Source organism: Acomys minous (genome assembly GCF_964271855.1).
Source record: "Acomys minous genome assembly, chromosome: 15".
Lineage (NCBI taxonomy): Eukaryota > Metazoa > Chordata > Mammalia > Rodentia > Muridae > Acomys > Acomys minous.
Genome location: NC_140497.1, coordinates 54,840,615 through 54,868,103, shown reverse-complemented (window position 1 = coordinate 54,868,103; position 27,489 = coordinate 54,840,615). Strand labels below are relative to the sequence as shown.

The 27,489-nt window shown below is 44.2% G+C and overlaps 1 protein-coding gene across 2 annotated transcripts; it reads right to left on the bottom strand.

Annotated features, from left to right (window-relative positions):
* Positions 1-334: 334 nt before the first annotated feature.
* Positions 335-26,350, bottom strand: LPL (lipoprotein lipase; the record flags this gene model as incomplete). Of its 2 annotated transcripts, XM_084759696.1 has the most annotated exons (10): positions 26,087-26,350; positions 19,326-19,486; positions 13,875-14,054; positions 11,954-12,065; positions 10,890-11,123; positions 9,914-10,156; positions 7,570-7,690; positions 5,809-5,991; positions 4,470-4,571; positions 335-2,361 (listed from the first exon to the last, which is right to left on the bottom strand). In XM_084759696.1, coding segments are annotated over exons 1-10 (1,413 nt in total). In that variant the 5' UTR covers positions 26,163-26,350. The 2 variants fall into 2 exon arrangements, with proteins under 2 accessions (XP_084615822.1, XP_084615821.1); XM_084759695.1 differs by lacking the exon at positions 335-2,361 and having other exon boundaries at positions 4,466-4,571.
* Positions 26,351-27,489: the final 1,139 nt, after the last annotated feature.

Genomic DNA, 27,489 nt, shown 5'->3' with positions numbered 1-27,489 from the left:
ACATGCCTAGTTTCCAGATGGGGAGTCTTATCTAGAGCAGTGCGAGGATAACAGAAAGATGAGGGACGTGATGAACTTGTTGGTACCCACAGTGTAGGTGTGGATGCTTACTGGGAAGTCTGGACACATGCACCATCATAGAGGAGAGCTGAGATGACTTTGATTCATCTTAGTAGATGATCAGGGGCAAATCTGGTGGGAAACTTACATCACTTCTATGACTGAGAAGTACAGTGCTTACTCAGTCAAAGTTGGCTGACCCAATCTGCCCTAACAATGAATCTAATTTCCCTAGACTCTAGAAGGGCTAAAATCATACAAAATAATGACTTAGTAGCATGATAAAATGTTCTCAATTTTATTAAAAGCATATTCCATTTAATCACATAGCTGAGTTTTGTTTTTGCTTTTTTTCTTTTGAAAGCCTACTTCATTGTACTATTTCATCAGAGGATCAGAGGAAGTTGGCTCAGTGAGACAGACGGTCACTGATAGAGGCAGACACAGAGTTAGCACCACAAATCTACACTGCAGAAAGCCACAACAGCCTTTCCAGTGTTTACAAGCTCTCTTAAACACCCACACATGTATTTACAGCTAATAATAAATAAAATTAAAGCCAAAGTATCATTGAGATATGTATATATTGCAAAGAGTTAGCAGTAAAGGGGATGCCAGTGACAAAGTATACATCATTTTATTGTTAGACTCGACTCCAAGCCGGATGAAACCACTTTTGTCCTATATTACACAGGCATAGCTATCTTTCTCCTGGCAAGGGCTAACATTCCAGCAATCTGGACCTACTTCTCTGACATGTTCCAGTGCGTCCCTTGACTCTTTCCTTCCCAAATAACATTGAATGACAACTACACTTGTGGGGCTTTGCATATGGGAAGGGTGTTCAGACACCCACACAATTCACAGTTTGTGTTCCCAGCAATGGCCTCTGAGATAGAACTTCTTCATCACTTTATACTAATATATAGTACAAGCATTCTGAAAATATGAGATCTAGTTCATAAATAATTGTTCACTCACTCTAGAACAACGGCAAACTGCCTGGTGCTTTCTGTGGCTATGGCAACTGAGGACTCCCTTCTTTGCACAGAACGGTTTACAAGCATTGATATGTACGTTTCCTCGTAATTTCAACGTTTACGTGGTAAAGGTGGTCCTGCTCTGAAATTTGTACGTTGCGTGGTGCAGAACTTGAACTTGATCATATCTAAGTGAGAAATGATGTGTTAGAAGTGTGACAGGCAAGGGCATGGCTGAGATGAGGCCCCAGCAAGATACTAACTTTTGGCTCTTGAATGTGCTCAAGTTGATGAAAACAGGTAGGAAAAAGCTGGCAAGATTATGTTATCAAGCTTCCAGCACTCAGGAAACTGAGGCAGGGGGACAGTTGTGAGTTCAAGATAAGCCTGAGCTACATAGTTGAGTTCTAGGTCAGGCTTGGCTCCAGAGTAGGACAAGTGAGATTTTTCTCAAAAAAAGGAAAAAAAAAAGAAAGGAAAGAAAAAAAATATATATATTAGAAGTAAAATCAAACTAGACTTTTTTCAGCTCAATTTATGTCTCACCTGGAGATGAGCTCATTTTCAACATTTACTCAAAGAACACTGTTAAAATATAAGACAAAAATTTAAAAGTGGAGGGAGTCAAGCCACAAAAAATTCAAGTCTACTCAGAATTACTCAATCTAGGTTTAGTTTAGTATCTCTGTTGACTCATACTTTGTCATGGTGAGACCAAGGCTCAGGACTTCATGATCTCTGTCCTCCAATGCTTTTGTCAAGTCATAAGACACTGGTTCCTGTTTTCCCCTGCCCCCCCCCCCAATAGGCCACATTCCAATGTTAAAAGAACTAGTTACAAAAGCCAGGTGCTTTGACTGCTAAAGAAATGAATCTGACTCATGCCACAAACAACATTGTTTTAGACTTGAAGAAAACTTTGAAAAGGTCTCAGTTTAAAACCTCAGAATTCTAATCAAAATGTGAGGCCCTCGCTAATTTTAGACCATGACCAAACAGGTCATATGAAGGAGTCTTGTATAATTGGAAACAAACGGTTCCTTCCTAAGGGACACAAGATGCCACAATTCTCCTGTCAGCTGTCCTCTGATGCTGGGAGACATGCCTTTGGCCACTAGACCCCTCACCGTGTATTAGCCACCTTTTAGTATTCAGACTGCCTTCTATTTAACTAACAAGATAGAGCTGGGATTAATACTCAGGAAAACCCACTTTCAAACACCCCCAAACAAGGGTATTTTTCTTTTAATAAAATTTACTTCATTTACTTCAGTCTTCAAAGAACTCATGTGCTTTCTTCTCTCGTTGGTCTGTCCAGTGTCTGAGGAAAAAACAGAAGAAAGGCTGTATAACCATCTGCTTTGTCTTTTCCAAGTCCTTCCTTTCCCCACTACTGTCGTGATGGGGCAGTGTCCTGTCCGAGTGGCATTCATAACAGAGCTCATGAGATGCACATAATAGACCTGGAAAAGCAGTTAGGCTCCCAGAGCAGTAGGCATATAGATAGGCCCCCAGATGAGCATCGTGGGTAACACGATGGCAAAAGTCACAATGCTTCCCTGTACTCTAAACACAAGGGGAAAGCCTGCATTCTTCTTGCTCTGGCGTGTGAGCCTTCTGAAGAGAAAGCAGGGGACACTAGACTGACAGCCTGAGAATTGAAACCACTGAAGATTCATAATGACCTCCTGAATTTAAAGTGCATTTCATATGTAAAAAATAAAAAATATTTAATAATTTTTTTAAATCTTGAGAGGCAAAGGTTTGTAAATGTGCATACTAAAGGGGGATTTTTTTAAAAAAAATAGTTTGAATAAAGGCAATATTTACCACCAAAAAAAAAAAATAAAGTGCATTTCAAAAAATGACTTTCTGTGTATCTTTTGTTTAGAAATTCTATGAGCAGACCATAGATAGATCATCAGAGCATCTCAAATAATTTCTGATAGTGCTACCTACATACTTCATAAACAATTGAGGGTATTTCCTCAATTTTTGGATTTGTAGTTTTTAAAGGGATCTTTATTTTTATATTCACAAAACTGCAGATGGGTGCGGGAAAGATAGGTGTTTATAAGTGTATCTGTGTGCATATCTAGGTTTTTATACTGGAGTCCTCTGTGTTAAAGTGGAGGTAAACATGACGTTGCCTTGGATCTATGATTTGTAAGAGGCAAAGCACTTGGGGCTTAGTGGAAATCTCCCCCCTTCATTAAGAGTCACTTTGCCACTTTAATATTGGTAGCTGTTCTCCACAGCACGTTCCTGTTGGGCATTCACAGTAATGTTTGGGATCCATGTGGCCTCTTCTTTTCATTCATTCATGGCCATAATTCCACATGTGTGATGTGAAAACATGCCAATGCCATGTGTCTGTAGTGAGAAAGGTTATAAATCAAATTGTTAACAACACACCAAATGTTACTGATAAGTAACATTTTTACTTTTGTTTTTGTCTGGTTTCCCTCATATATAAATTATATTTAAGTAGATATTTTAAATGAGGTATTCCACATAGGGCCTTTGATATTCTTTTTCTGAAGAGGCAATCTTTATTTGGTACTTCTGTCCATAATAATCTAGAAAACAGAAGAAAGCAAAAGCAAACGCCTTTTTCTATTTCCCAATGACTCTGTGACCAGCCTCTGTCATTGTTTCTATGTCACCGCCTTTGGGGCACTATCTAATATTATTCCTTTAATATGTGTAGCCCATTAGCACTTGGAGTCTGGCAGGGAAGCAAGGGAGGGATAAAAACAGCATAGCCTGAGAGCTTAGGAGAGGAGATGGAAGGTCACATGCTTGGTCTCCACTTAGCACTGACGTGCTGGAAAGATTCTGCAGCCAGCTGCCATGAGGATTAGCCCTAGGGGTCATGTAGGACAAACCAGAAGTTGTTTTGAGATAGGAGAATGATTTCCTGTACTCTTATTCCATTTTATCCCCATCTTTGGGGTTTTAACCTGACTTAGGTCTTTCCCATGATCCTATGCCCTGGAGTCTGAGGCAGCTGGAGAAAGTATCTAACCATGTGGCTACAGCTGACACGAGACACTTTCATCCCTAGGTATATCCCTGTCGGAGCTGAACCCACAGTCACAGTGGTCCCTGCTCTTCAGACAGCGTCTCTGCAGCTAACAGACTTGTTGGAGTGGGAGATGCAGATGTGAAGACTTGTGAGTAGTTCAAGAAGCAAAATCTAGCTTGTGTATCTGGGATGAAGTTCAGCATGGTGTGAAAGAAAAAGGAGTTTACTAAGGGGTTTTAAAAAAAAAAAAGGAAGAAGAAACAAGTGAGCATAAGATAAGAAGGAAGGGCTAACAGAGATGCCCTAAAGCCAGTGACCACAAGAGCTTGCACGCAGGGCAAAGAGCTGGCCAGGGACCGTTTCAGGAGGATGCTTACAGAGCTGTGGTTCAAGAGACTCACCAGCCAGACCTCTTCAATGACTTGTCGTGGCATTTCACAAACACCGCAGAGTCCTTTCCCTTCTGCAGATGAGACACTTTCTCCCTAGCACAGAAGATGACCCTGTGGAAGAGAGTGAATGTGAGCATGGCACACAGAACAATGAAAACAGCTGTCCAAAATGGCTGTTTTGTCAAGACCAGTTAAATCCGCTGTGATCACATGAGTTAACTGTGGTGGTATTTCCAGTAGTTAAGTGTGCCACTTGGGTCATGTCTCACTCAGAAGGTCTGACCAGTAAAGGAGTTAGGGAACTCCTTAGTATGCCAGAGAATTAGGGAATCAGCTTTCAAGTGCTTTGGGAGCAAAGGCTCTATAGAATTTTTCAATCTATAATATTTCTTAAAAGTTTTTTGTACAAAAGTAAGTGACAAAAAAAGAAAGAAAGAAAGAAAAAATTCTCAATTCTATTTAAAGAGTGTTTCTATCAAGAAAGAAAGAAAGAAAGAAAGAAAGAAAGAAAGAAAAATATTCTCAATTATACTTTAAAGAGTGTTTCTATCAATGGTATGTTTGCAGAATCCCTGGACAGGCAAATGAACATTTCAATTCTATGGGGCTCTTTATGCAAATTATTTTATAAATATGTGTGGGTGGAGCTGAGCATCTCTTGCTTCTGGAAAAGTGCCTTTTAACCCTTAGATGTTAGCATCGCCAAGATTTGTTCCATGTTTGTAACTATTTTGTGCTTGCAAGACATAGTGCAGGGTAAATAGTTGTGATTGCTTACTTCCGGTTCCGGCTCTCATTCCAAATAACCACTTCAGGTCTTTTATGTTCCTTATTTGAAATATAGAAATATTACAGGTTGGGCATCCCCAAACCAAAAATCTAAATTCCCAAATGTTCCAAAATCTAAAGCTTTTTGAATACCAAGTGATGCCACAAGTGGGAAGTCCCACACCTGAGCTCAGTGGATGCATTGTAGTCAAAATGCACAGTCACTGAAAATGTACATATTACCTTCAGACTGTGCCTAAGAGAAGCATGAAGCATCAGTTGGTCCTGTCCCTAGGTATCTCGCTGTATATGTGCGACTATTCCAAGATGTGAAAACAGACAAAACAGCCAAGCCACGCCCAAACACTTCCGGTCCCAATCCTAATTGGTACCCAACTACTTCCTCGGTGTGGCCATGAAAGACCATTCCTCCATCGTTTCTGGAATAATTCACTAGGCCCCACAGAACTGAAGAGGCTTCTGGTAGCTCCACCGGCATGTCTAAGGCTCCTGAAAGGTTTGCCCCTAGATACGGACAGGAGGCTGTGGGAAGTGGGTGGAGAATGGTTAGGCTGATTACTTTTTCTGAGTCTCTCCGGCTTTCACTCGGATCCGCTCGATGATGAAGCCAGGGCTGCTCCACCAGTCGGACCAGCTGAAGTAGGAATCGCTCTTCCACTGCAGCTTCATCATCAGCAATTCTCCGATGTCCACCTCCGTGTAGATCAAGAAGGAGTAGGTTTTATTTGTGGAGACCTCAGGCCTGAGTGAAAATTCCACGAATTTGGTTACTTCTAGAAATCAGCCTTTCTCCCTCCTTAGATATAAATAGCCCTATTGTTTGGATGATATTTTAAGAATGCAAAACATGTCCAAGATAAATGTCAGCAGCAATTGGAATATCTTAAGATTCCATCACCCTTTTCTTCCTCCTAACGCTATAAACTAGTACAGTTCTTAAAGAAAAAAAGGACATTAGCCAACTTTCACTTTCATATATTCCCTTTTAATTTATACAAGTGTGAACATATGTTCACTTAATTACAAAGTATATACAGCCCTCTTCTCTGCTCTATTTTCATCATGTTTTACCTACAAGAATTATACATTTTAGAGGCTATATTTTTTATTTTACTGACACAATGAACCATATGACCTTTGACTCAATGTTAACTAATACCGTTTCTAGTATTACGTATTTCAATCTAATAAATATGCCACACTTACATTTTTCAAAACATTCTATTGAATATTTCTTCAGAATACATCGTAAAAGAAACCATTCTACTCCTTGTGACGACAGCTATGGAAAATTACTTCCTCACTGCCTTCCTTGCATAGAAAGTTCTATCAACCAGTGATTAGTCACTCATTTCATGTCTCTGTGCATTTTAGAAAATATGGTCATTTAGGAATTACTAAAGGGTATCATGAAGTATTCCCTAATCAAATCTAAGGAGTAATACTTTACTAAGGGCATTTTACTTATGACATTTTTATATTAAACTATTCTACTTTTTTAAATTATATATCATCTACCTATCATCTATTTAACTGTCTATCTGTATGTGTTAGTAGAGTGGCTTTTGTCACAATTGTTTTTTATGTTTTTTTTGTGTTTTCTTGGTGATGCTGGGACCACATTCAAATGTTAGGTAAGCTCTCTACCTCACAACCACATCCGTGTTTCATAATGGTAACTCTTTTTTTGGAACTTAACTACTTCGTCATTGCTTCTTCTTTTTTAATAAAAGAGATAAAAAACCTAAAATGTTGAAAGAAAACACAAAGTAGAGTGTAAACAGAAATAAGAGATTAGAAAACAGCATTTTCTCACGTGAAATGGTGTAAGATCTACATTTGTTTGTTTGTTTTTCGAGACAGGGTTTTCCTGTGTAGCCTTGGCTGTCCTGGACTCACTTTGTAGAGCAGGCTGGCCTCGAGCTCACAGTGATCCACCTGCCTCTGCCTCCCTAGTGCTGGGATTACAGGCATGCACCACCACGTTCAGCTTGATCTCCACTTTTGAAACTTAATTTCTTTTTCATCTTTTGGCATTTTGAAACAGGGTCTCTCTATGTAACCCTGGCTGTCCTAGGACTCACTATGTAGAACAGGCTGGCCTTGAACTCACAGATATGCACCTACCTCTGCCTCTCAAGTGCTAGGATTTCAAGGTGTGGTCCACCACACCCAGCTACATTTTAATTTCTTGCACTAGAGTTTCTTTTCTTGGGGAGGTCAAGGGTAGTGTGCATTTCTGTTTCCCAGATCAAGGGCGCTGGCAAGGAGCAAGGCTGTGCCCTAGCCACAGACTTCAGGTGTGCCCAGAGATACTCACAGAGTGAAGGCAATGTTCTCACTCTCAGCCACTGTGCCATACAGAGAAATCTCAAAGGCCTGGTTGAGCTGCTGGTTACTCTCCGTCCCAGAAAAGTGAATCTTGACTTGGTAGTGGAAGACTGTAGTTAGGGGAGGGCATTGGGAAAAAGGTGTGTGAGTATCCATGGAAACATCACAGTTCCCAAACAATCAAGCAGTTCAGACCCACGGAGCATGTCTTCAGAGCACCCGGGCAGGAAGTGCACACATCGCACCATCTAAAGTAGCTTGAGAACACTTCCTGTTGGAAGTGCAGACCTTAAGTGTGTCTCAGTGTGGCTACAGTGCATGGGAGAAATCCAACTTGTATCTGAATTGCCTGCCTGGAAGGGACTACCAGGGAAACCAAACATTCCCAGAAAGCTCGCTGTGACCTCCACTTAACTTGGCCGCCTTACATTTCTACATCTGTACCTAGGGTATTTGGGATTTGCTACTCTGTTACTGTTACTATGTTTGGCCTTGTTTCTTCCCGTTTCTTGGGGCCATTGTTACTCCTCTCCTCGCTCATCACAGTCTGTTTTCCCACCATCTGCACAGGGAGGTGTGTGGCTCACACAGTACAGGGAACTCCTGTGAGTCACCAGAAATGCCCTGAGGTCTGTCTTAGGAAGCCAGGTCTCATGTCCTCTTAATGGGGAGGCCTGGTGGCACTCAGAGGAAGGATAGCAGGCTACCAGGAAGAGACTTGATACCCTATGAGCATATACAGGGGGAGGAGGTCCCCCTCAGGCACAGTCATAGGGGAGGGGAGTAAGGGGAAAATAGGAGGGAGGGAGGAATGGGAGGATACAAGGGACGGGATAACAATTGAGATGTAATATGAATGAATTAATAAAAAGGAAAAAAAATGAAAAAAGATAAAATACTTCTGTGTATTTCAACCATACAAATGACCTTAGTTTTTATGGGAAAAAAACAGTAAAACACACACACACACACACACACACACACAGAGAGAGAGAGAGAGAGAGAGAGAGAGAAAGCCAGGTCCCAAAACTTCCCAACTTAGGAAGTGCCTCAGGAAGCAGGGGCTTGAACTTCCGTGTCTCTTCCCTGTTCTTCCTCACTATCCACCAACACCCCGAGTGTGAAACACAGCTACAGTGACTGCGGGGAATCGTTCAGATCCTTGTCTCCAGTAACCCAAGATCCCATGCACATTTCCTATGGTACTGCTGTGTGTTAAATGCAACTTCTCTTCTGCTGAGACCCGGCATCCTTAGCTCTAATGGCATAGAGAGTCGCAAAATTGAATTGTGATGTTTTTGATTGTTACTTTAAATATTTATTTTCCTGAAAAACATTTCAGTACAACCTTTATTTATTTGTTTTGTTTTGGGGTGTTTTTGTTTTTGTTTTGAGACAGGGCCTCTCTGTGTCACCCTGGCTGTCCTGGACTCAATTTGTAGACCAGACTGGCTTCAAACTCACAGAGATCCTCCTGCCTCTGCCACCCGAGTGCTGAGATTAAAGGCGTGCACCGCCACACCTGACCTGTGACAACCTTTATTTAGGTCAGCTATTTGTTTTAAGTGTGTGTGTGTGTGTGTGTGTGTGTGTGTGTGTGTGTGTGTGTGTGTACAGGATCTTGTGCAGCCCAGCTAGCCTCAAGCTCAACATGTAGTTAAAGATGACTTTGAACTCCTGACTTCCTCTAATATAAGCAGTGATGTGGAAGACTAAGCCAGATAAACCCTTTCCTCCCCAAGTTGCTTTAGTTATGATGTTTCATTACAGCAATAGTAACCTTGACTAAGACACCTGGGATATTTGAATATTTGAATATTGGTGATTCTTAACTTCATCCAAAGCAAAGCAAAGTGACACATGCTCTGTGACGTTCCAGAGACTAAAGAATTTAGCATGTGTGGACTATGTGGTCTTTTTCTCAATTTCTTGGGTCTGCTTTTGTGGCAGGAAGGCAGTGTTGATAATACGGAAATACATGTCCTAATGAAACTTTCTTTACAAAAGAAAGGGGTAGACTGAGTTGGGCTAAAGGGCTAGAGTTTACAATCCCCAAAGCGACGGTTTCAAATGAGCTCTAAAACCAGTACCAATGGCTGGTCATAGCTACAGAGAAGGCTGCCTGCAAATTCAGGGCTGAGCCCTGGGGTCCTGCTGGTATGGGAATCAAGAGCCAGAAGAAACGGACCAGTAAAAATCCTTGTGTGTTAACAAAGGCACACACAAACTTAGCAGCGTCACTCTATTAACTCTGTTCCAACAGACAGACTCAGGCCCTGACAGCAGAGGCGGCACTAACCGACTCTCCCTCCCTCCCACAGCCTCCAGCTTGCCTTTGTAGGGCATCTGCGAGCGTGTCTTCAGATACATCTTGCTGCTTCTTTTGGCCCTGACCTTGTTGATCTCATAGCCCACGTTGTTGCAGCGGTTCTTTCTGCAACTCAGGCAGAGGCCTTTCTCAAAGGCTTCCTTGGAGTTGCACCTGTAAGCCTTGCTGGGGTTTTCTTCGTTCAGCAGGGAGTCAATGAAGAGGTGGATGGAGCGCTCATGGGAGCACTTCACCAGCTGGTCCACATCTGGGCAGAGAGACATGGGGCATGGCAGCCCTTCAGAAATTGCCGTTGCACTAGGGTAGGCTTAATGCCAGTCTGCCCTTCGGGATGTGTTCTTGGTGGCAGCCGCTCATCATCCGCCCCCTCTGGGATTGTCGAGTTGACAGTCAAAAGTTGACAAGAACTTTTGACTCTTGCCCTCTTATATTTACGAATGTTTATGAAGCCATAGTAGACAATGCCCAAGGTGAATTTGATTCCCTTCAGCTTAACACAAACTCCCATTTATTGAAAATGTCTACCATGACTAGGTGCTCCCAAGAGCGCAGTTCTAGAAACTGTACCATAAAAAAAGCATAACTGCTCAATTAGTAGTAGAGAGGGCAGAGGCCAGAGCTGGTCCCTGGCTTCCATCTTGTTTGGGAGACGGTCTCTTGCTTGCCACTGTCTACCCAGGTTGGCTGGCCTGCAGGCTTCAGGAGATTCCCCTGCTGTCTGCCTCCCACCTCACTGGGGGACTAGTGAGATCACAGAGAGACTTGGGGCATCTGGCTTTTATGTGGGTCCTGTGACCTCAACCCAGCCCCTCATACTTGCACGGCAAGTGCTTTAGACACCGAGCCGAGCTGTCTTCTACCCCCAGAGTATGGATCCTGAAACCATACACTGTGGAGACAGCAAGCAGGTTACAAGGCCATTGACACCTTAGCTTCAAAACTCACAGCTACTTGTGACTTGTGACTTGTGGTTTACTCACCTCCCAGGCCCCTCTCTGCAATCACACGAATGGCTTCACCAATGTTGCACCCCGGCTGGAAAGTACCCCCATTGGGGTAGAAGTCAACATGCCCTATTGGCTTCTGGATCCCAATGCTTCGGCCAGGTGACCCTCTGGTGAATGTGTGTAAGACGTCCACAAAATCTGCGTCATCCGGGGAAAGGCGACTGGGGGCCTCTGCATACTCAAAGTTAGGCCCAGCTGGATCCAAGCCTTGGTGAGAAAGAAAAGGGCCCCATCGATTTTTAAAATCCGCAGTGAGCTCAGTCCTTATTTCAGCATCCTGCTCTTTTGAATGTAATTCGGTCTCTTAGATTCTTACGCTTGTCTTAGCAGTTGGATCTTTCAGTGTCTAAGAGCCAAAAAAGCTCTTCTAAAATGGAATCTCTTCCACTCACTCTCCCACTCTCCCACTCTTCTTCTCTCTCATGCTCAAACTCTTTATCCTCTTGCCTAAAGTTCCACAGTGCTGTGATTATGGATGTATGTCACTGCAGCCTGCATATTTCAATTCCCTGCACCCTCCACCTTTCTCTGGGGGTGATTTTAAACACACACTGTAGCTTTGAACTTGCTACCTCCATACTCTGAGTGTTAGTCAGGCCTAGTATGTTAATATGTATCTCTTGAACTGGCCAGTCTACAGTGAGTTTTCACACCTTTATAGCCTGATGTCTTCTGGTAGGTTATTTCTCTCTCTACACCAAACCATTTATAAGCACTTCTTAGATGGCTGTCTTATTCCAAATGCTTCCTAAAATCAGTCCGTGTCAGTCTCTCTGGTCCTGATTTTTAGAAGAGATGACGTATATGTTGTCTGCTAGCTCAATTGGAGCAGAGGAATGTGTGGGTCTCTGTCCTTAATGCTTTTATCTATTCTGGTTCACAGCCAGTATATGGAAAGCTAGACAAGAGACCATGAACACTGGGCACAAGCTGTCAACACCACGCATGTGAGTTTCTAACAGAAGTAGCTCTGATCCTCTTTCAGAATGATGGTCACGTTGGCTCTTGTGATAAATGAACAAGAAGATGCCTCTTACCAGTAATTCGATTAACCTTATTGTTGGTTAGACTTCCTGCCACCCCAGCAGCGTGGGCTCCAAGGCTGTACCCCAAGAGGTGGACATTATCCAGGGGGTAGTTAAATTCCTCCTGGGGAAGAATAAATGAAAAAATAAGTCTTGGTGTAACTCTCAGTCAAACATCAAAACTAAAAGCAATAAAAAGGAAAGAAAATATCCGTTGTAAAATATTGGCACTACTGTAAGTTAATTCGCACTGATTTCGTTTTATAGCTAAAAGAGACAAATATTCTGTGGTGTTGAGATTTTCTTCTTTAACATCTAAAACTGTATTTTATATATACAAAATGTATAAATATGTATATTAGTAGATGCATATATACTTTATAAGTGTATATATACGCTTTTGCCCATTATCTGTTGTCCAAATAGCCTGCATCGTCTTATTCCTTGAAGTTAGCCAAGCCATGACTAAAGGAGACAAAAGGACATGGGAAGAGATCCCAGGCACATATGGCTCAGCTTTCTGTACCAGCAGGTGTGGTGGTTTGCACAAAGAATGACCTCCATAGGCTCATGTATTTTAATGCTTGGTCCTCCGCTTGTGGAACTGTTTGGGAAGCATTAGGAGGTGTGGCCTTGTTGGAGGAGGTGTGGCCTTGTTGGAGGAGGTGTGGTCTTGTTGGAGGAGGTGTGGCCTTTTTGGAGGAGGTGTGTCACTGGAGGTGGGTTTTGAGGTTTCAAAAGCCCACACTATTCCCAGTGTCCCTAACTGCACAGGTTGACTGTGCCTCAACATGTGAGCACCCTTTCTGCCTGCCTGCTGCCATGCTACCTGCCATGATGGTCAAGTACTCTAACCCTCTGAAATCCAAAGCCCCAAAGTAGATGCTTTGTTTTCTACATTGTCTTGGTCATGGTGTTTTATCACATCAATATAAAATTAACCAAGATCAATAAGTAAGAAGCCTGAAGCCCAAGGAAGTGATCTGATTTTTCCAAGTTCATTTGTGTGACTAGCAAAAGAGCCAAGAAAAGAACTTTAGCGACAAGCAAGGGGATAACAACTGAGATGTGTAATCCAAATAAATTAAAATTTAAAAAAGAACTTTTGCTTTTTGATGGTTAGTCCAATAAACACTGCTTTTTTTTTTCCATTTAATTACCTGGATGAAATAACTTGGCCTTGTCAGAGTACTAGCTTCTCTTTAGCTCCAAAAAAAACAAAACAAAAACAAGAACAAAAACAAAAAAACCCGAAAAACAAAACAAAACAAAAACAAACAAAAAATCAATTAAAAAAACAGAAAAACAAAACAAACAAACAAACACCCTTCAAAGTTAACTCCCAGAGTGTGGCTCCCAAGAGAATAAAGTGGGCAAAATCTAAAATCATTAAGCAACTCCAACCCTGAGCTACCTCACGTGCTATAGTTCCCACCCACCGTCTCCCTGCCTCGGGTCATCTCTGCCCTAAACCAGGAGCGTGACTCTATGGCTTTATGGTCTCAACAAAGTCACCTGGATCCTTCACCTAATCTAAGAGCCAAACACTTAACAGTTTGGCTAGAGGTTGGTATTCTAACAAGAGTCAAAGTCAGGATGCCATGCCTATGCTAGCCAGCCTGTGGGTAAAGAGGTGGCTGAACACACCATCTTCCCTCTGTCCTAGAAAATGGGCTTTTGCTCATGCTACTCACTTGGTCCTTAGTCTCAACAGATGTATGAAAAGACAGGGCAGGCAGGATGAGCCACTGGCTGTATAATCTAGTCATGCTTACCCCAATGTAAAAGTGCCCTTGTGAAAAATTGAAATCTTCAGAAAACACCTTAGAGATCTTAAGGGAAAGGCAAGAAAGTGAAATAAAAACCAGCCACCTGTCTATTTCTTGCCAAGAGTTTTATCCTAAGCACAGAAGGCTCTTTCTCCTAGCCTTACCTCCATCCAGTTGATGAACCTGGCCACATCATTGCCCACCAGCTTGGTGTAGCCAGCAGACACTGGATAATGTTGCTGGGCCCGATATAACCAGTCCACCACGATGACGTTGGAGTCAGGTTCTCTCTTGTACAGGGCGGCCACAAGTTTAGGCACCCAGCTCTCATACATTCCTGTCACCTGAAAAGGATAACACAGGATTTTTTTTCTAACTATAATTCATTATGAATACGGTAACAATCTACATGAAATGAGATGTAAACTTCCCAGCTGTTGGCTCAGCCTGAAAACTCAAGCCTCAAGGGGCACTCTAATTCTTTCCTGTTCCTTCCCCTTTCCTGGGCAAATGTGAGTACAGCAGGGAGAGTGCTGGCCTCGGAAGCAGCAGGCAGGGCATTAAGTTGCTTTAAAAAAAATGTGTGTTTTATCAAATTAGTAACACTTCAAAAATTTACATTATCAAAAAAAAATGTTAGGGTCAATGTATTAACAGTCTGTGGGGAGAGCAGTTGTGGGGTGGGGAGGACCGGGGAGTCTCTTGAGAGTCTATGGGGGGGGGGTCACCCTAGCTGAGACTCTTAGCAGTGGGGGTTAAAAAGCCTGAAGTCAACAACTCCTATAGCCAGGTGGGACTTACAGTGGAGGGAGGGGGTCAGCAATCTACCCATAAAACCTTCCACCCAAAATGTATCTTGCCTACAAAAAGTGTAGGGATAAAGATGGAACAGAGATTGAGGAAATGGCAAACCAATGGCTGGCCCAACTTGAGACCCACCCCACGGGAGAAAGGCAACCCCTGACACGATTAATGACATTCTGCTATGCTTGCAGACAGGAGCCTAGGATAACTGTCTTCTGAAGGCATCATCCAGATGAAAAGACCCACAGGCAAAAAGGTGGAGTTCAGGGTATTTTGTGGAAGGGTGGAAGGAAGGATTAAGGGAGACAGAGGGGTTAAGAACTCCACAAGAAGACCTACATGAAGGAGAGATAAACCTGCTTTTTAGGATTCCAAGTGTGGGATCGGAATGGTCTCATGAGAGAACAGGTGAGGTTAATTCACTAGAAGAGCAACCACCTCGTGCAGGCGCTTAATTGTTGCCAGCTGAAAAGATTCCGTGAACAGACTCTGGGAAGAGATATATAAATGAGCCCAGAACTGGAGGCGGGGCTTTTAGAGACTTGGGATAATTTTGGCTGTTTATCACTGCACTTCAAGATGCTCCTAGAGAGAACTGCTCGAGGGAAGGCTTCAGGGCTCTGGCTCCTGCTGAGGCTCTGGGTTCTGGTTACCCCAGGTTCCAGCAGAAGAAATCCTGTGGCTCACATCTGGAGACTCATTTTTTGGAACTGATATCCTTAAGGTTTTGTTATTGTGTCCATTAATCCTCACTTCCTATTGTTTTGGTTAGTCAGGTTATAAGTGACATAGGCTTGGTCACTAAGTTGTTAATAAAATATATTGGTTAAGAAAATTGAGCCTACACCTACAGAGTCAACTAACCTGGGCCCATGGGGCCTCACAGAGACTGAACCATAAACCAAAGAACATGTATGGGTTGGGCCAAACCCCCACTACAGATGTAGCAGATGTGCAGCTTGGTCGACATGTGGGTCCCCTAACAATGGAAGTAGGGGCCATCTCTGACTCTGTTGCCTGGCTTTGGGTCCCTTTCCCCTAGCTGTGCTGCCTTGTCTGGCCTCAGTGGGAGTGGATGCTGAGACTTTGAGATGCCAGGGTAGGTTGGGACCCCCTTGGCAAATTACACACTTTTAGAAAAGTAATGTTGTTTAACTGTTTTCAACTAAGCGAGGAAATATTACCCAGGAGAGTTGATTTAAAGGCCAGGCCTGTGAGACATGTCTGGAATTCTGGCAACTCTGGAGCGTAAAGCAAGAGATAAGTTCATGACCTGCCTCAATTACAGAATGATTTCAAGGTCAGCCTTGGGGAACTTAGTGTAACCATGTCACAAACAAAAGTGGAAAGATGGCTGGGGGCCTTTGCACCGTGGCAAGGTACACGGCTTGTACATGCAAAGCCGGAGGTTCAACATTTAAAACCAAATAATAAGAAAAAGGAAGGGGTTTCTTTGTTTTTGGCTTTTGGTTTTTTTGGTTTTTCTAGACTGGGTTTCTCCATGTAGCCTTGGCTGTCCTTTTGTTGAATAGACTGGCCTTGAACTCACACAATCTGCCTGCCCCTGCCTCCCTGGGTGCCAGGATTAAAGGCATGTGCCACCACGCCTTTTTTTTAAGGGATGCAAAGGCACTGTTTTCCTTTAAAGAATGGCTGGCATGTGCAAAGCATTTGCTAAGGTTGTTAGGGTCAAGTCTCATTGCAGCCACTGTAAAGGCTACCAATCTTATTGTGACAAGTGTGCTTATGGCAGCTTTTAATGGAGATATTAAAACAAAAAACAAACAAACAAAAAAACAGCCGAGAAATGGGAACCCTGGATACCCAAATCCACTGGCTCCATTTGGAGTTTTACACTTGTTTGACGAGTTCTTTTAGGCTCCTGTTTTTTATTATTTATGCATTTACTAGAGTAAAATACCCAAACATGAGCCTCACTTCACTCCTTGCACTAGGTAGACTATGTAACTTTTCACCTAGTTTCTGTGCCCTGTGTTGGAGCAAGGCCAGCCCGAGAGATACGCATTGTAGTTCTACCTTTTTTTTATTAACTAGTTCTGTAAACTAACTTTAGCCTTCCTGGACAACAGAAGGCTGGCACGGAATAACCCAAAGCTCCTTCATATATTTCTACTTGTGACCAGTCTGGTTCCTGATCTCCTTGTGGGTCAGCTCCACCATTATTTTAAGCAGGGAGAGAGAGCAAAGGTGATGTCAGCCCACTGAAAACCCAGTTAAGCCTCTTTGAACATGTCTCAGCCAGAGTACTTCAAGTCTGGGTTCAGAGTGTCTTCGAAGGAACAAAGTGAACACACGCAGACCATAGGAACTTGGAATGCGGGTCTCAAGTACCCGCCTTCCTGACTGCTACACTGACTGCCTCCTGCAGCTCCCATGCAAGGTCGTGAGAAGATGGTGTCCTTTCTTCAGAACGTAAAGTTAACTGCACTGACTCCTTCCCACCCCACGGTGAAAACCAGCCAACGCAAAGCTCCCATGGGAGTGGGCGACTCTCCTGATGTGACCGAAGAGGGTCCTGACTTCCCCGAGTCTGTGCCCTTGAGTGGCCTGGAAGCTTATCTCTCTGGTAAGCTGTTTGTTCTAGGTTCTGTTGTGCCTTTTTCTGTGTCAGTGTTTCCAAGTGAGGCAGCCTGGAAAAGGGCAGGTGACCAACTCAGCTACACGGTTGGGTACTTGTATTAATTCAGTAGCAACTACTCCTAATCCTTCCTCCCCCCCCCCCCTTCGGTTCAACATAAAATATAAACGAAAGACACCAAAAGGGGCTGAGGAAGCTGTGCACTTTCCTCTACTCAGAAAAGGTCTTGATTGCTAGATCTCCCTTCTTACAGAGCCTGGTTTGACTGAACACAGCCGGTGTTTGCTCTGATAAGCCAGGACCAGCTGGCTTTATTACAGTTCCAGATGGGGCAAGTCCATGTGATAGGGAAACGCAGCCTGTCTGGCCAGCAACCTAGCCTGAACTTAGCACTCAAAGCACCGAGACCTGAAGAGCAAGGTGGGTTTCCTGCGGTAGTGGAAGCAGCGGCAATATCCGACACTATGTCTGGGTACTGCATTAGTCATGTCATCTTCGTAAGAGAAGGAACGTCTCCCAGCTCCGCCACAGTTTCCTAAAGCACCAAAGTCTTCTAGGGGTGGGACTGAGATCCGTGACAGTTGAGATGTGCAGAAATGTGTTTATTGGGCTTAAACTTCTTGAGAAGTATTATGGGCCACATTGTGTACATACAAACTGTCTTTACACATCTCAAAGATCTTTGCCCTACTTACAGTTTATGTTAGGGACTTAGGCTTTTGTTATATGCTATATACTCATACTAGGTTCACTCTGGTAAGTGGCTATCTTAAAAAAAAAGTATATATATATATATATATATATATATATATATATATATATATATGTCCTGTTGCTGACATATCCATGGAAATGATAACATCTGTAATTACAGTGATTACATTACATGTAGGAGGGCATACGTGAATGGGATGTAGATCACTTCTACCTAATTCTCATTGAATTCAGTATCTAGCTACAGCATTGAAAAGTTGTATCTAACAGGAAGATGAACCATCTTTGGCCACCTATTTCATATAAATTATTTTTAATCTGCAATACAACCTGCTCTCTAGGAGTTAAAAATTGTAAAAGAAAATGGAAATATTTACATGAGAACACTATCGTGTAAAGCAACTATTTGGTATATATGGCAGCGGCTACTTATGACTGTTTTGAATAAGTAGCTTTAACCCCCACATGAGCTTTTTGTCCTTTCCTTTTTATGTATGTGCATGTGTCTGTGTGGGTGCATGTGGGACAGCCTGGGATACTGTTCCTCAGGAGCTGTCTACCTTGCTTTCTTAAGATTAAAAAAAAAAAATCTCAATCTGGAATTCACAATCTTGCCAGTGAGTCCCACAGATCTCTCTGTCTCTGTCTCCCTGGGATTATACGAGTATGCCTTTAGGCCGTACTATTATTTATTTATTTTTTAAAATTTATTTATTTATTTATTTAATGTGTATGACTGCCCTGTCTGCATGTGCACCTGCAGGCCAGAAGAGGGCATCAGATCACATTATAGATGGTTGCGAGCCACCATGTAGCTGCTGGGAATTGAACTCAGGACCTCTGGAAGAGCAGACAGTGCTCTTAACCACTGAGCCTTCTCTCCAGTCCTACTTTTTGCTTATGTATTTGCTAAGTGGTAGTCTAGAACTCAGGCCCTGTGCTTGCAAGACAGACATTTTATAGACTGAATTAGCTCCATAAGCATTTTTTTTCCAGCCTTTTCCCCTGACAGCTCCTTGATGAATTTCCTTAAGGTTATAACTTAGACAATTTGGAAGTGGAGGGGCCATTTGTTTTACAGGAGGTTAGTAAGCTGAGGCCTAGAGATGACAGAGAACAGCCGAGAAGCAGCTGGCCTCCTCTGACCCTCATAGGTGATCTTCAGGAAAGGGCCTTTAATGAATGAATAAATCGACGAATGAAGGAGTCATTTCTTCGTTCTGGAGGAGCGCCCCCTGTGGTTATCAGCAGTAACGCATCCTTCTCCCACCTCCACGGATGTTCCAAGGGCACCAACAAGGCGCTGTTGGTCAAATGCGGGCACCAGCCAGGGGAATAGATCGTGAACGTGGAGCTACAGGGGCTACCATGGACCAAGATTGTCTCTATCCAAGTCTAGAACAAAGCTGTCAGAGAGCCAAAAAACACCGATTACTGGTTTCCAATAGCTGGGATCTAGTTGAACCTAACCTACTCTTTCTTCCTGGACTACTCTTACCGTCCAGCCATGGATCACCACGAAGGTCTTGCTGCTGTGGTTGAAATGGCAGTTCGACACAGATTCTGCTACTCCAGGAATCAGATGGCAGGTGTCCTCAGCTGTGTCTTCAGGGGTCCTTAGGGCAAATTTACTTTCAATGTCTGCAAAGTCTCTTCCCCCTACAGGAAAAGGCAATCAGACGGGTTACTTGGTTTTACTCGGGGCCGACGGGTTTTAGGTTCACAAACAGCCAATGCCAACAACACCTTTGGTTTTTCTAAAGCAGGTTTTCAATAAATAAATAAATAAATAAATAAATAAATAAATAAATCCGGGTGTGTGCAAGCATGGGGGCCTGAGTCCAGAACACCAGAACCCACAGAAGTGCCCACTAGCAATGGTGTCTGTCATTCCAGCCTCACCGGGCAGAGGTAGGAGCTTCAGAGCAAGGTGCAGGAACAGCCATATTGGTGAGCTCGGGTTTGATTGCAAGACCTTGCCTCAAAGAGCAAGGCGGAAGAGTGATCAAGAAAGATGCCTTTCATCCAGCCTGGGCCCTCCATATTCACACATACACATGCGGACCTGCACATATGCAAGCACCATACACCACCACACGCACACGACAATATTTTTAAAAGAAAAATAAAAAGAGAGAGAGAGATAATGAAGATTTCAAGAGAATGACTGATGTCGCAGAGATGACAGTGTGGGCCAGAGATGACCTTATCTGTGAGTTAAGCAATCTGACTGCCGGGCGATTAGCCGTGGATATGTAAGCATTTAATTCACATATGTGAACTACTATGCAGAAATTCCTTAATGTCGTAGTTTCCCAAGTGACTTGGCCAAGATGAGAAGGAGATGGCAGACTAGCACCCAGCACTCCTCGTGTGAGTGCAAAGTTCAGCTGCTGAAGGATGCCGCCCATAGATCTGTGCAGGACGGTCCCTTTAAATATATGATTATATTGATCTAAAGTTTTCCCATGGGGACATCATTAGTCTCATTTGCAGGAAGGACACCCACACAGGTATCAGAATTATAAAAGAAGAAAAACTGGGAGGTTTAGGAAGCCGGTGCTCTCCTAATCACAACATGTGCTGTCTTAAGCCATTTTGAAAGCGTGGCAGGTTCACAGACACCAGGACGTGGGCGAGCCATGGTCAGTACGGTCCCAGGGCACACTCCTCCTCCTTTTGTGCTTAGAATGTTTCACACGAAGTTAGACTTTTAAAATGATAGCAGATCTTAGGTAGACGGTGGTGGCGTATGCCTTTAATCCCAGAACTTGGGGGTACAAAGGCAGGCAGATCTCTGTGAGCTTGCGGCCAACCTGGTCTACACAAGTGAGTTTCTGGACAGCCAGGGCTACACAGAAAAATGGTCTCAAAAAACATAAACACGTGACAAACAAATAAACAGCAGTAAATCTGGCTGTTGAAGGAGCTTGTTTTCATTCTAAATCTTAAACTGGATAAGGAGAGAAGGCGAACCTAGATTTTAGAACTATTCACAAAGCTCTAAGTGCTGATGTATCTTATGATTTTTTGTAGAAAAGTAAAAATTGTCAAATTGCTAATACAATCAGATCCTTCTCAGGAAACAGACCACAGAGGACTTACAGAAAATTATTTATTTCTTGGTCAAGTTATAGACACAGCCTACTTATGTACAACAACAACAACAACAACAATAATGTAAAATTGAATGTTTCTCTTTAAAATTTTCAGAAAATGAACAATTAAAGTAATTAAGACACACCTGGCTGCGCTGGTACACGCTTGTAATCCCAGAATTCTGCGAGGCAGAGGCAGGCCTATCTTTCTGAGTTCGAGGCTAGCTTGGGCTACAGAGCAAGTCCAGGGCAGCATGGCTACACTGAGAAACCCTGTCTCAATAAACAAAAAAAAAGCAAAACAAAAGATAAATAAGACACCAACCATATCTTAATCTAAATCTGTTTCCTTTTTGTAACTAAAAAATTGACACCTCTAATTTCAAACTGACATTGCAAAAGTCAAGGCAAGAAGAGTAGTGATGGATTCACTAAAAGCGAAAGTGCAGGCATTGAAATCCGCTTGTCATGTAGTTATCTGAGGACTAGCAAGCATTTTCCTTTCTAAAGATTATTTTTAAATGCTGTGGTTAGTTGCTGAGTGATTTATTATAAGCAGTAACTCAATCGTGCATGTGCACACACACAAGCGAATCTCCACTACCCAAAACACAGGAGATATTTCTTAATTCATTTCTGAAATGATTATATTTGCTAGAAAGAGATAAGTTTCACAATAGTTGCTAAATGCTCTGAAAATCTTTATCCAACTACGAGATGATGTTAAACTTCCAAAGTTTGAAGCTCTTAATAACTCTCTAAATCCACCAAGAATATGTGCAGCCTCACATCTGATTTGAGGACACAGGCTCTCTTCTTCCTTCCAGAAAACACTGTTAACCTTACTAGCTGGTTAAAAAAAGAACATTGCATGCATTTAACCTTGTTAATCCGATTCTGCCCAACAAGTTATTTTTCTTTTAGAAAGTGGTTCAGAAAATATAAAAGTAAATTAGCCTCACTTGATTTCCCCCTTTAACCACCTGTAACATTTCATCCTCCTAACAAACTGATCTTTATGTTTATCACACATGCGTGCACACACACACACACACACACACACACACACACACACACACACACACATGCATACTACAGCAAACAGGTAGAGGTTGGAATCCGTTCTCTCCGTCCACCATGTGGGATCTGGAGATCAAACACAGGTTGTCAGGCTTGGTACACAGCCGGAATCACCAAGGCTTCTTGCCAGCTTGATTACCCTCAGTCTTTTTCAAGTGAAGGCCACTGAACACCCCAGCAGACAAGCTCGCTTTCTGTCCATTTTTGCATTGCTGCATCAGAAGATTACCTGGAATGGCTCCATAAATACCACTCTCTTGTGGCCTCCTTTATCCTAGAATTAGGTGGTCTAGTGGCCCTGCTATTGCTGCTGACTTTGAGATGGCCGTGGGTATTCTCTGAAATTATTAAGGCTGACTTTGTATATTTCCATGAAGAAGAAGAAGAAGAAGAAGAAGAAGAAGAAGAAGAAGAAGAAAAACCCTGTTTAACATGGAGATCCATATCAAAGGCTCAGTTGGATTCCATACAACCATGGTATCTACTGAACCTGATGTTAGTTGAGAAAAGAAATTGGTTCATCCATCTTCACATAGATTTGCACATGGAAACATCCATTTTTGTTGTTGCTGTTGGTTTGGTTTAGTTTGGTTTTTTGTTGTTGTTGTTGTTTGTTTTTTGTTTTTGAGACAAGGTTTCTCTGTGTAACATTGACTGTCCTGCACTCACTTTGTAGACCAGGCTGGCCTCGAACTCACAGGTCTGCCTCTGCCTCCCAAGTGCTGGGATCACAGGAGTGAGCCACCACACCTGGATATGAGAAGGATTGTGTGTGTGTGTGTGTGTGTGTGTGTGTGTGTGTGTGTGTGTGTGTGAGCTTGTGTGCTGCTAATGAGTGAGGCAGTCGTTTAAATTTTATGTTCGATGTGAAGTCACGAATCTTTCTGCTGCTTAGTCTGCGCAGGGGGAGTTTGCTGCCCTTTAAGAGCAAGAGCGGCTTGGTACCCTAACGATCAATGTACTTTCCTGGAAGCAGTAACTGCAGAGTGTGTGGAAACAGGTAAGAAAACGGACCCCGGGCAAGGATGTTTCCTCATCGAGGTTCACTCTAGGTTGACTACGGGAGCGACAAGCAGACCTGAGCTAACCTGAGGCGACTGTTGCTAAGGAAACTTGGAAAAGTATCAGTGCCTCTGCATTCATCCAACTCTGTTGCCTTTTGCTAGGTTCCTTGGAAAATCAAGTCCCCTTTAGTGAAAGGAAGGAGGAGAGAGGAAGAGGAGGGGACCGAGGAAGAGAGGAAGATGAAAAAGAATGTAGGAGAGAGGCCGCGGTGTATCCATCCTGAAGTTTACCCTACTACCATGACAATCAGGACCACCCAGACAGGTCCCTACTAAGCACCAGGGTGATGTGTTTATGTTGACAAATCACATGGTAATGTGTTTCCTTTTCTACGTAATCTTTATTCCTAAGTTTCCAAAAAGACAGCTCAAATGTAGTGTATAACAAAGAAGAGACGTTCATCTTGATTTGGATAACAGTCTCACCGAGAAAAAATTAGGCTGAAGTTAAAAGCTAAAGAACCATTGAAGAGGGGGAAGGTAGGTTAGAAAGAGAGAGGGGACTGTACTGCTGTCCAGGAAGGAGCAGCACTGAGCCTCTAAGGAAGCAACAGGTGACACCGAAGACAGATGAAAGCTAGCGGGCGAAGAGGCACCCAGTGCATGAAGAACGCAGAAGACTGCAGCCATATCACAAGGCAGTTTTCTCCGATAAGCCACACAGACATCACAAGGCAGCCTTGGTGATGAGAATGTGCAAATGGGCTGTGGTCAGAGGAAAAGGGGACAGACAGGACAACATGGGATGTTTAAAATCTGCTTGGCTGGACAATCTGGCAGAGCAGAGGAAACACTCAACTGAATAGAGCAGTGCAGCAGTCAGGGGAAGCTGTGCTAAAAATACACTTTCCACTGCGACTCTTCCCCTACTCGTCTCCCCACACCTTTCAAGGCAGCTATTAATCAATCACTCCCTTGTCAAGATCTCTTCCAGTGTCATTTGCTTCTTTGCTGTCATTACCCGGTGACTTCACTTTGATATTAACCTGCAAGTGAGCACTGTGATGAAAGGGAAAGAATTGCATGGAGCAAGGTCCCGGGAAGAAGGCAGGCACCCTAGGAAAATGCCTCTCATACTCAGACACTGTTCACGGAAAAGGGAAAAAAAATATCAAGAGTGAACAAGGAAACTGGGAGCCCAGAGGGGAGCTGGGGTCACTCCAAGCTGCGCCTTTCGGCTGCACCCACAGTCTTACCCCTAGGTAAATTCATCTGTGGGACAGACTAGCAGTGCTGTGGTAGAAACACCACACTATAAAGGGTGGGTAGAGAGAACCGAAAGATGACAAGAGCGAATAATGTCACACCTGCTTAGGAATAACAGTCCCTAATACATTTTAGTGATAGGAAAAAAAAAATCAGGTGTTGGCTAAAATCCAAAATTGTTACGCAATTACTTATGTGTCCATTTAAATCCAAGGATACGAGAAAGGAACTCCAGGGCGCTTTGAGTCTCGCCCACTTTCCTAACGTTACAGCTTATGCCGCTGAATGCTGAAGAGTGACGCTAAAGCAGCAAGCAGCTGGGTCCAGAGCTTCTAACAGAAACCTTTAGCAAAACCCTAAGATGTAGACGACCGACCTTTCCCGTGAGCGTTTACAGGTAAAGCCGCGGCGTTATACTGTGGCGTGCTTTCTGAAATAGGAATTAAAAGTGTGCTGCTTTTTTTTTTTTAACCACAGTTGTTAACTATGCAGAAAGACAGCCTGCCACTGGAGAGGCGGGATCTCCAGTATCCTCAAATATCTCGCATGCTGGAGTCTCTCTCCTTTGATAACTCAGCAAAGACGTTTACAACTACATGCAGAAACCAAGCGAGTTTTTAGCTGCGGCCAAGGAGTCCACTAATACCGGGGATAGGCTGCGGACGTGCCATGTTAAAGCTCCTCCCGGGGACACCACCCTCATGGCGATTCTACCAGCGGCAACACAAGGAAACTCCAGCCTGCTTTTATGACTGGGTTCAGTCACATTTTGAGTCTCTGCTCTGTTAGCTCAAAGCAAGGTTCAAGTTACAAGGCTTCTCAATTGTGGGCAGGTCTCGACTTCAAGGCCATAAAGAAACTCGCAACTGGCTCTAGTCGTCTTCTCTAGGCTGAGAGAGCAAGCAGCGGCCCGGAGGTGACCGCTTCTGTGACCACATTGGTGAACGCGACCTCCCTACGGCGCTGGAAAACCCCACGTGCTCTCAGGCGAGCCTCTCCTGGGAGGACAGCAAGGACACACTGCTAAACTGGTAACCCGCAAGCCCGAGGCTCTGGGCTGCTGGTGGCTGAGTCACGTTTTCCGGAGGCTCGACTCTTTGCTGGGCTCTCTCCCATACTGAGCTAAGCGGAGCGCAAAATCGCCCTCCGGCGCAGGAACGCATGCGGGACGCTGATTTCCTTCCAGGACTTGGAGCCACGCGCTCCGCGGCACCGCCACCTAGCACTCCCACTCCCACAGTAGCTCACAGCCCTGCGCTCAGAGCGACAGTACCCTGTGTGCAGTCGGAACCGGGACAACGCGCCCTCCCGCCCCGACCGCTGATGGGGCCACACTGGGTTCACTCTTCCTGTCTCCAGAGGGGTCTGAGCCTCGATCCCAGCCAAGTTAGGGTCACCTTGGCCAGCGTGTCTTGCATTCACCACCACCACCCACTTCCTATAGGGAGGTTACAACCTGTCACTACTGCTTCACCCCACCTCTAGGTCTTCCCCGATCCCACGCGTCACACCCCCGGCCCTTTCTTGCGATGGCCGGCGGCGGGAGAGAGAAGGGATCTGAGCGGGAACTGCTGAGAGAAAGAGAGGGAGAAAAGCGGGAACCCGGAGTCGCCGTAGCGTGATCGGAGGGTGAGTCCCTCCTTACTGCTCCTAGATTCCATTCCAGCCACCCTTCCCGGGATTCCCTATTCCTGCAGCGCCCGGGAGTCCTAAGGCGCGTCTCTTTCAACTTTCTCCCTCCCATCTTCAGATGGCGAAAAAGCGGTCGCCACCGGGTCTGCAGGTGGAGGGCGTTTGGCGCGAAAACCTACCGTCTACTGTGGCCACCGCAGTCAAACTCTGAAGCCACACTCCCAGGGCCACCAGGAGCAAGGCTTTGCTCTCCATCTCCCGGAACGTCCTTCTGCTTGGAGGCTGGAACTGCGCGGGGCGGGAGGGCGCGGATCCGCGTTGCAAAGGGTTGGGCAGAAGGCGCCAGAGGGCTGGAGCCCGGTAAAGAGCAGCAGGGCAAGTCAACCTTTAAAGGGGAGGGCAGACAGCTAGAAGGGGCAGAATTCCTAGGAGGAGGAGGAGGAGGAGGAATGAAGTCTGACAGTGTTTCCACTCCACTGCCGCTTAAGTGATTGGAAATATGCAAATGAGCCTCATCACCTATTGGCTATAAAATCATAAGTTGGGGGGAGGACTCTAAATTCACTTCCAAATATTTGAGCAAACTGTAGCGAGGCTCAACGGTGCCAGCAAGAAGAGGGGGAAAGGGCAAGTGGGAATGCTTGTTTGTCGTTTAGGCTCTGGTTTGCCTACCCTGAGGAACCTGCTCCCCAGGGACCCCGGTAGAGAAAGGGAGGAGGGGTTTACACTGATTTATGTTAACTATCCAAAGATCAGGGTTTTTTTCCCGAGGGGAAGTTTTGCTCTTAAACGACATCTGCCCAACACTTTGATTCTTCCCTTCTTTTGGTGAATCTTCTTTGTTAAATTTGTGAGTTCCTTTCCACCCTACTACCCCCACCCCCACCCCCATCCCCACCCCCACCCCCAAGATCCAAGGGGACCTTAGGACACATGCTGCTCAGCGCTTGGTGCCTGCATGGTTCGCTTTTTATCATGGGTAATATGGATTTCCTTCTGTGGTAGGGGGAAAGAAGGGGGAGGGGCATTTGCTTTAACTAGTTTCTAATTTTTGTCTTATGCAAATCGTACTCCATCCTCGACTCAAGGATAACATCTACCTTCAGAGGCAGAAGGTCCTGGTCAAATACTGTAAGCGATCCTGGATTCTCAGTAGAAGAAGCCGTTCCAAAAAACACGTACTGCACCATTCCAAACCTACAAGGACAGGAAACAGACCCATGATGGCCCGGGGGGGGGGGGGGGGGGGGCGCTATGGCGCTGGGGGTGGGGGAGGGTGGTTGGAGGGGGTGATAAAAATATTCTGAATTCCATCATTGTACAGCTCTGTAGATGCATTAATACTGAATTGTACCCTGCACGGGTGAACACTGAGCTTTTTCAAAGTGGATTAGCACATGTTTGTAGAATAAGAAGAAAAATAAAGTCACATAGGGTGTTGTGCCCATCTGCCAGTATCTTTTTAAAGGAAGAGTGTTGATTGGCCTGAGAAGCCACCCCCCAAAAAAAATCAGAACCTCCAACTGGCTCTCTTACTGATCTCAATATATTTAATACGGTCTTCTCTCCATAACAACAACAA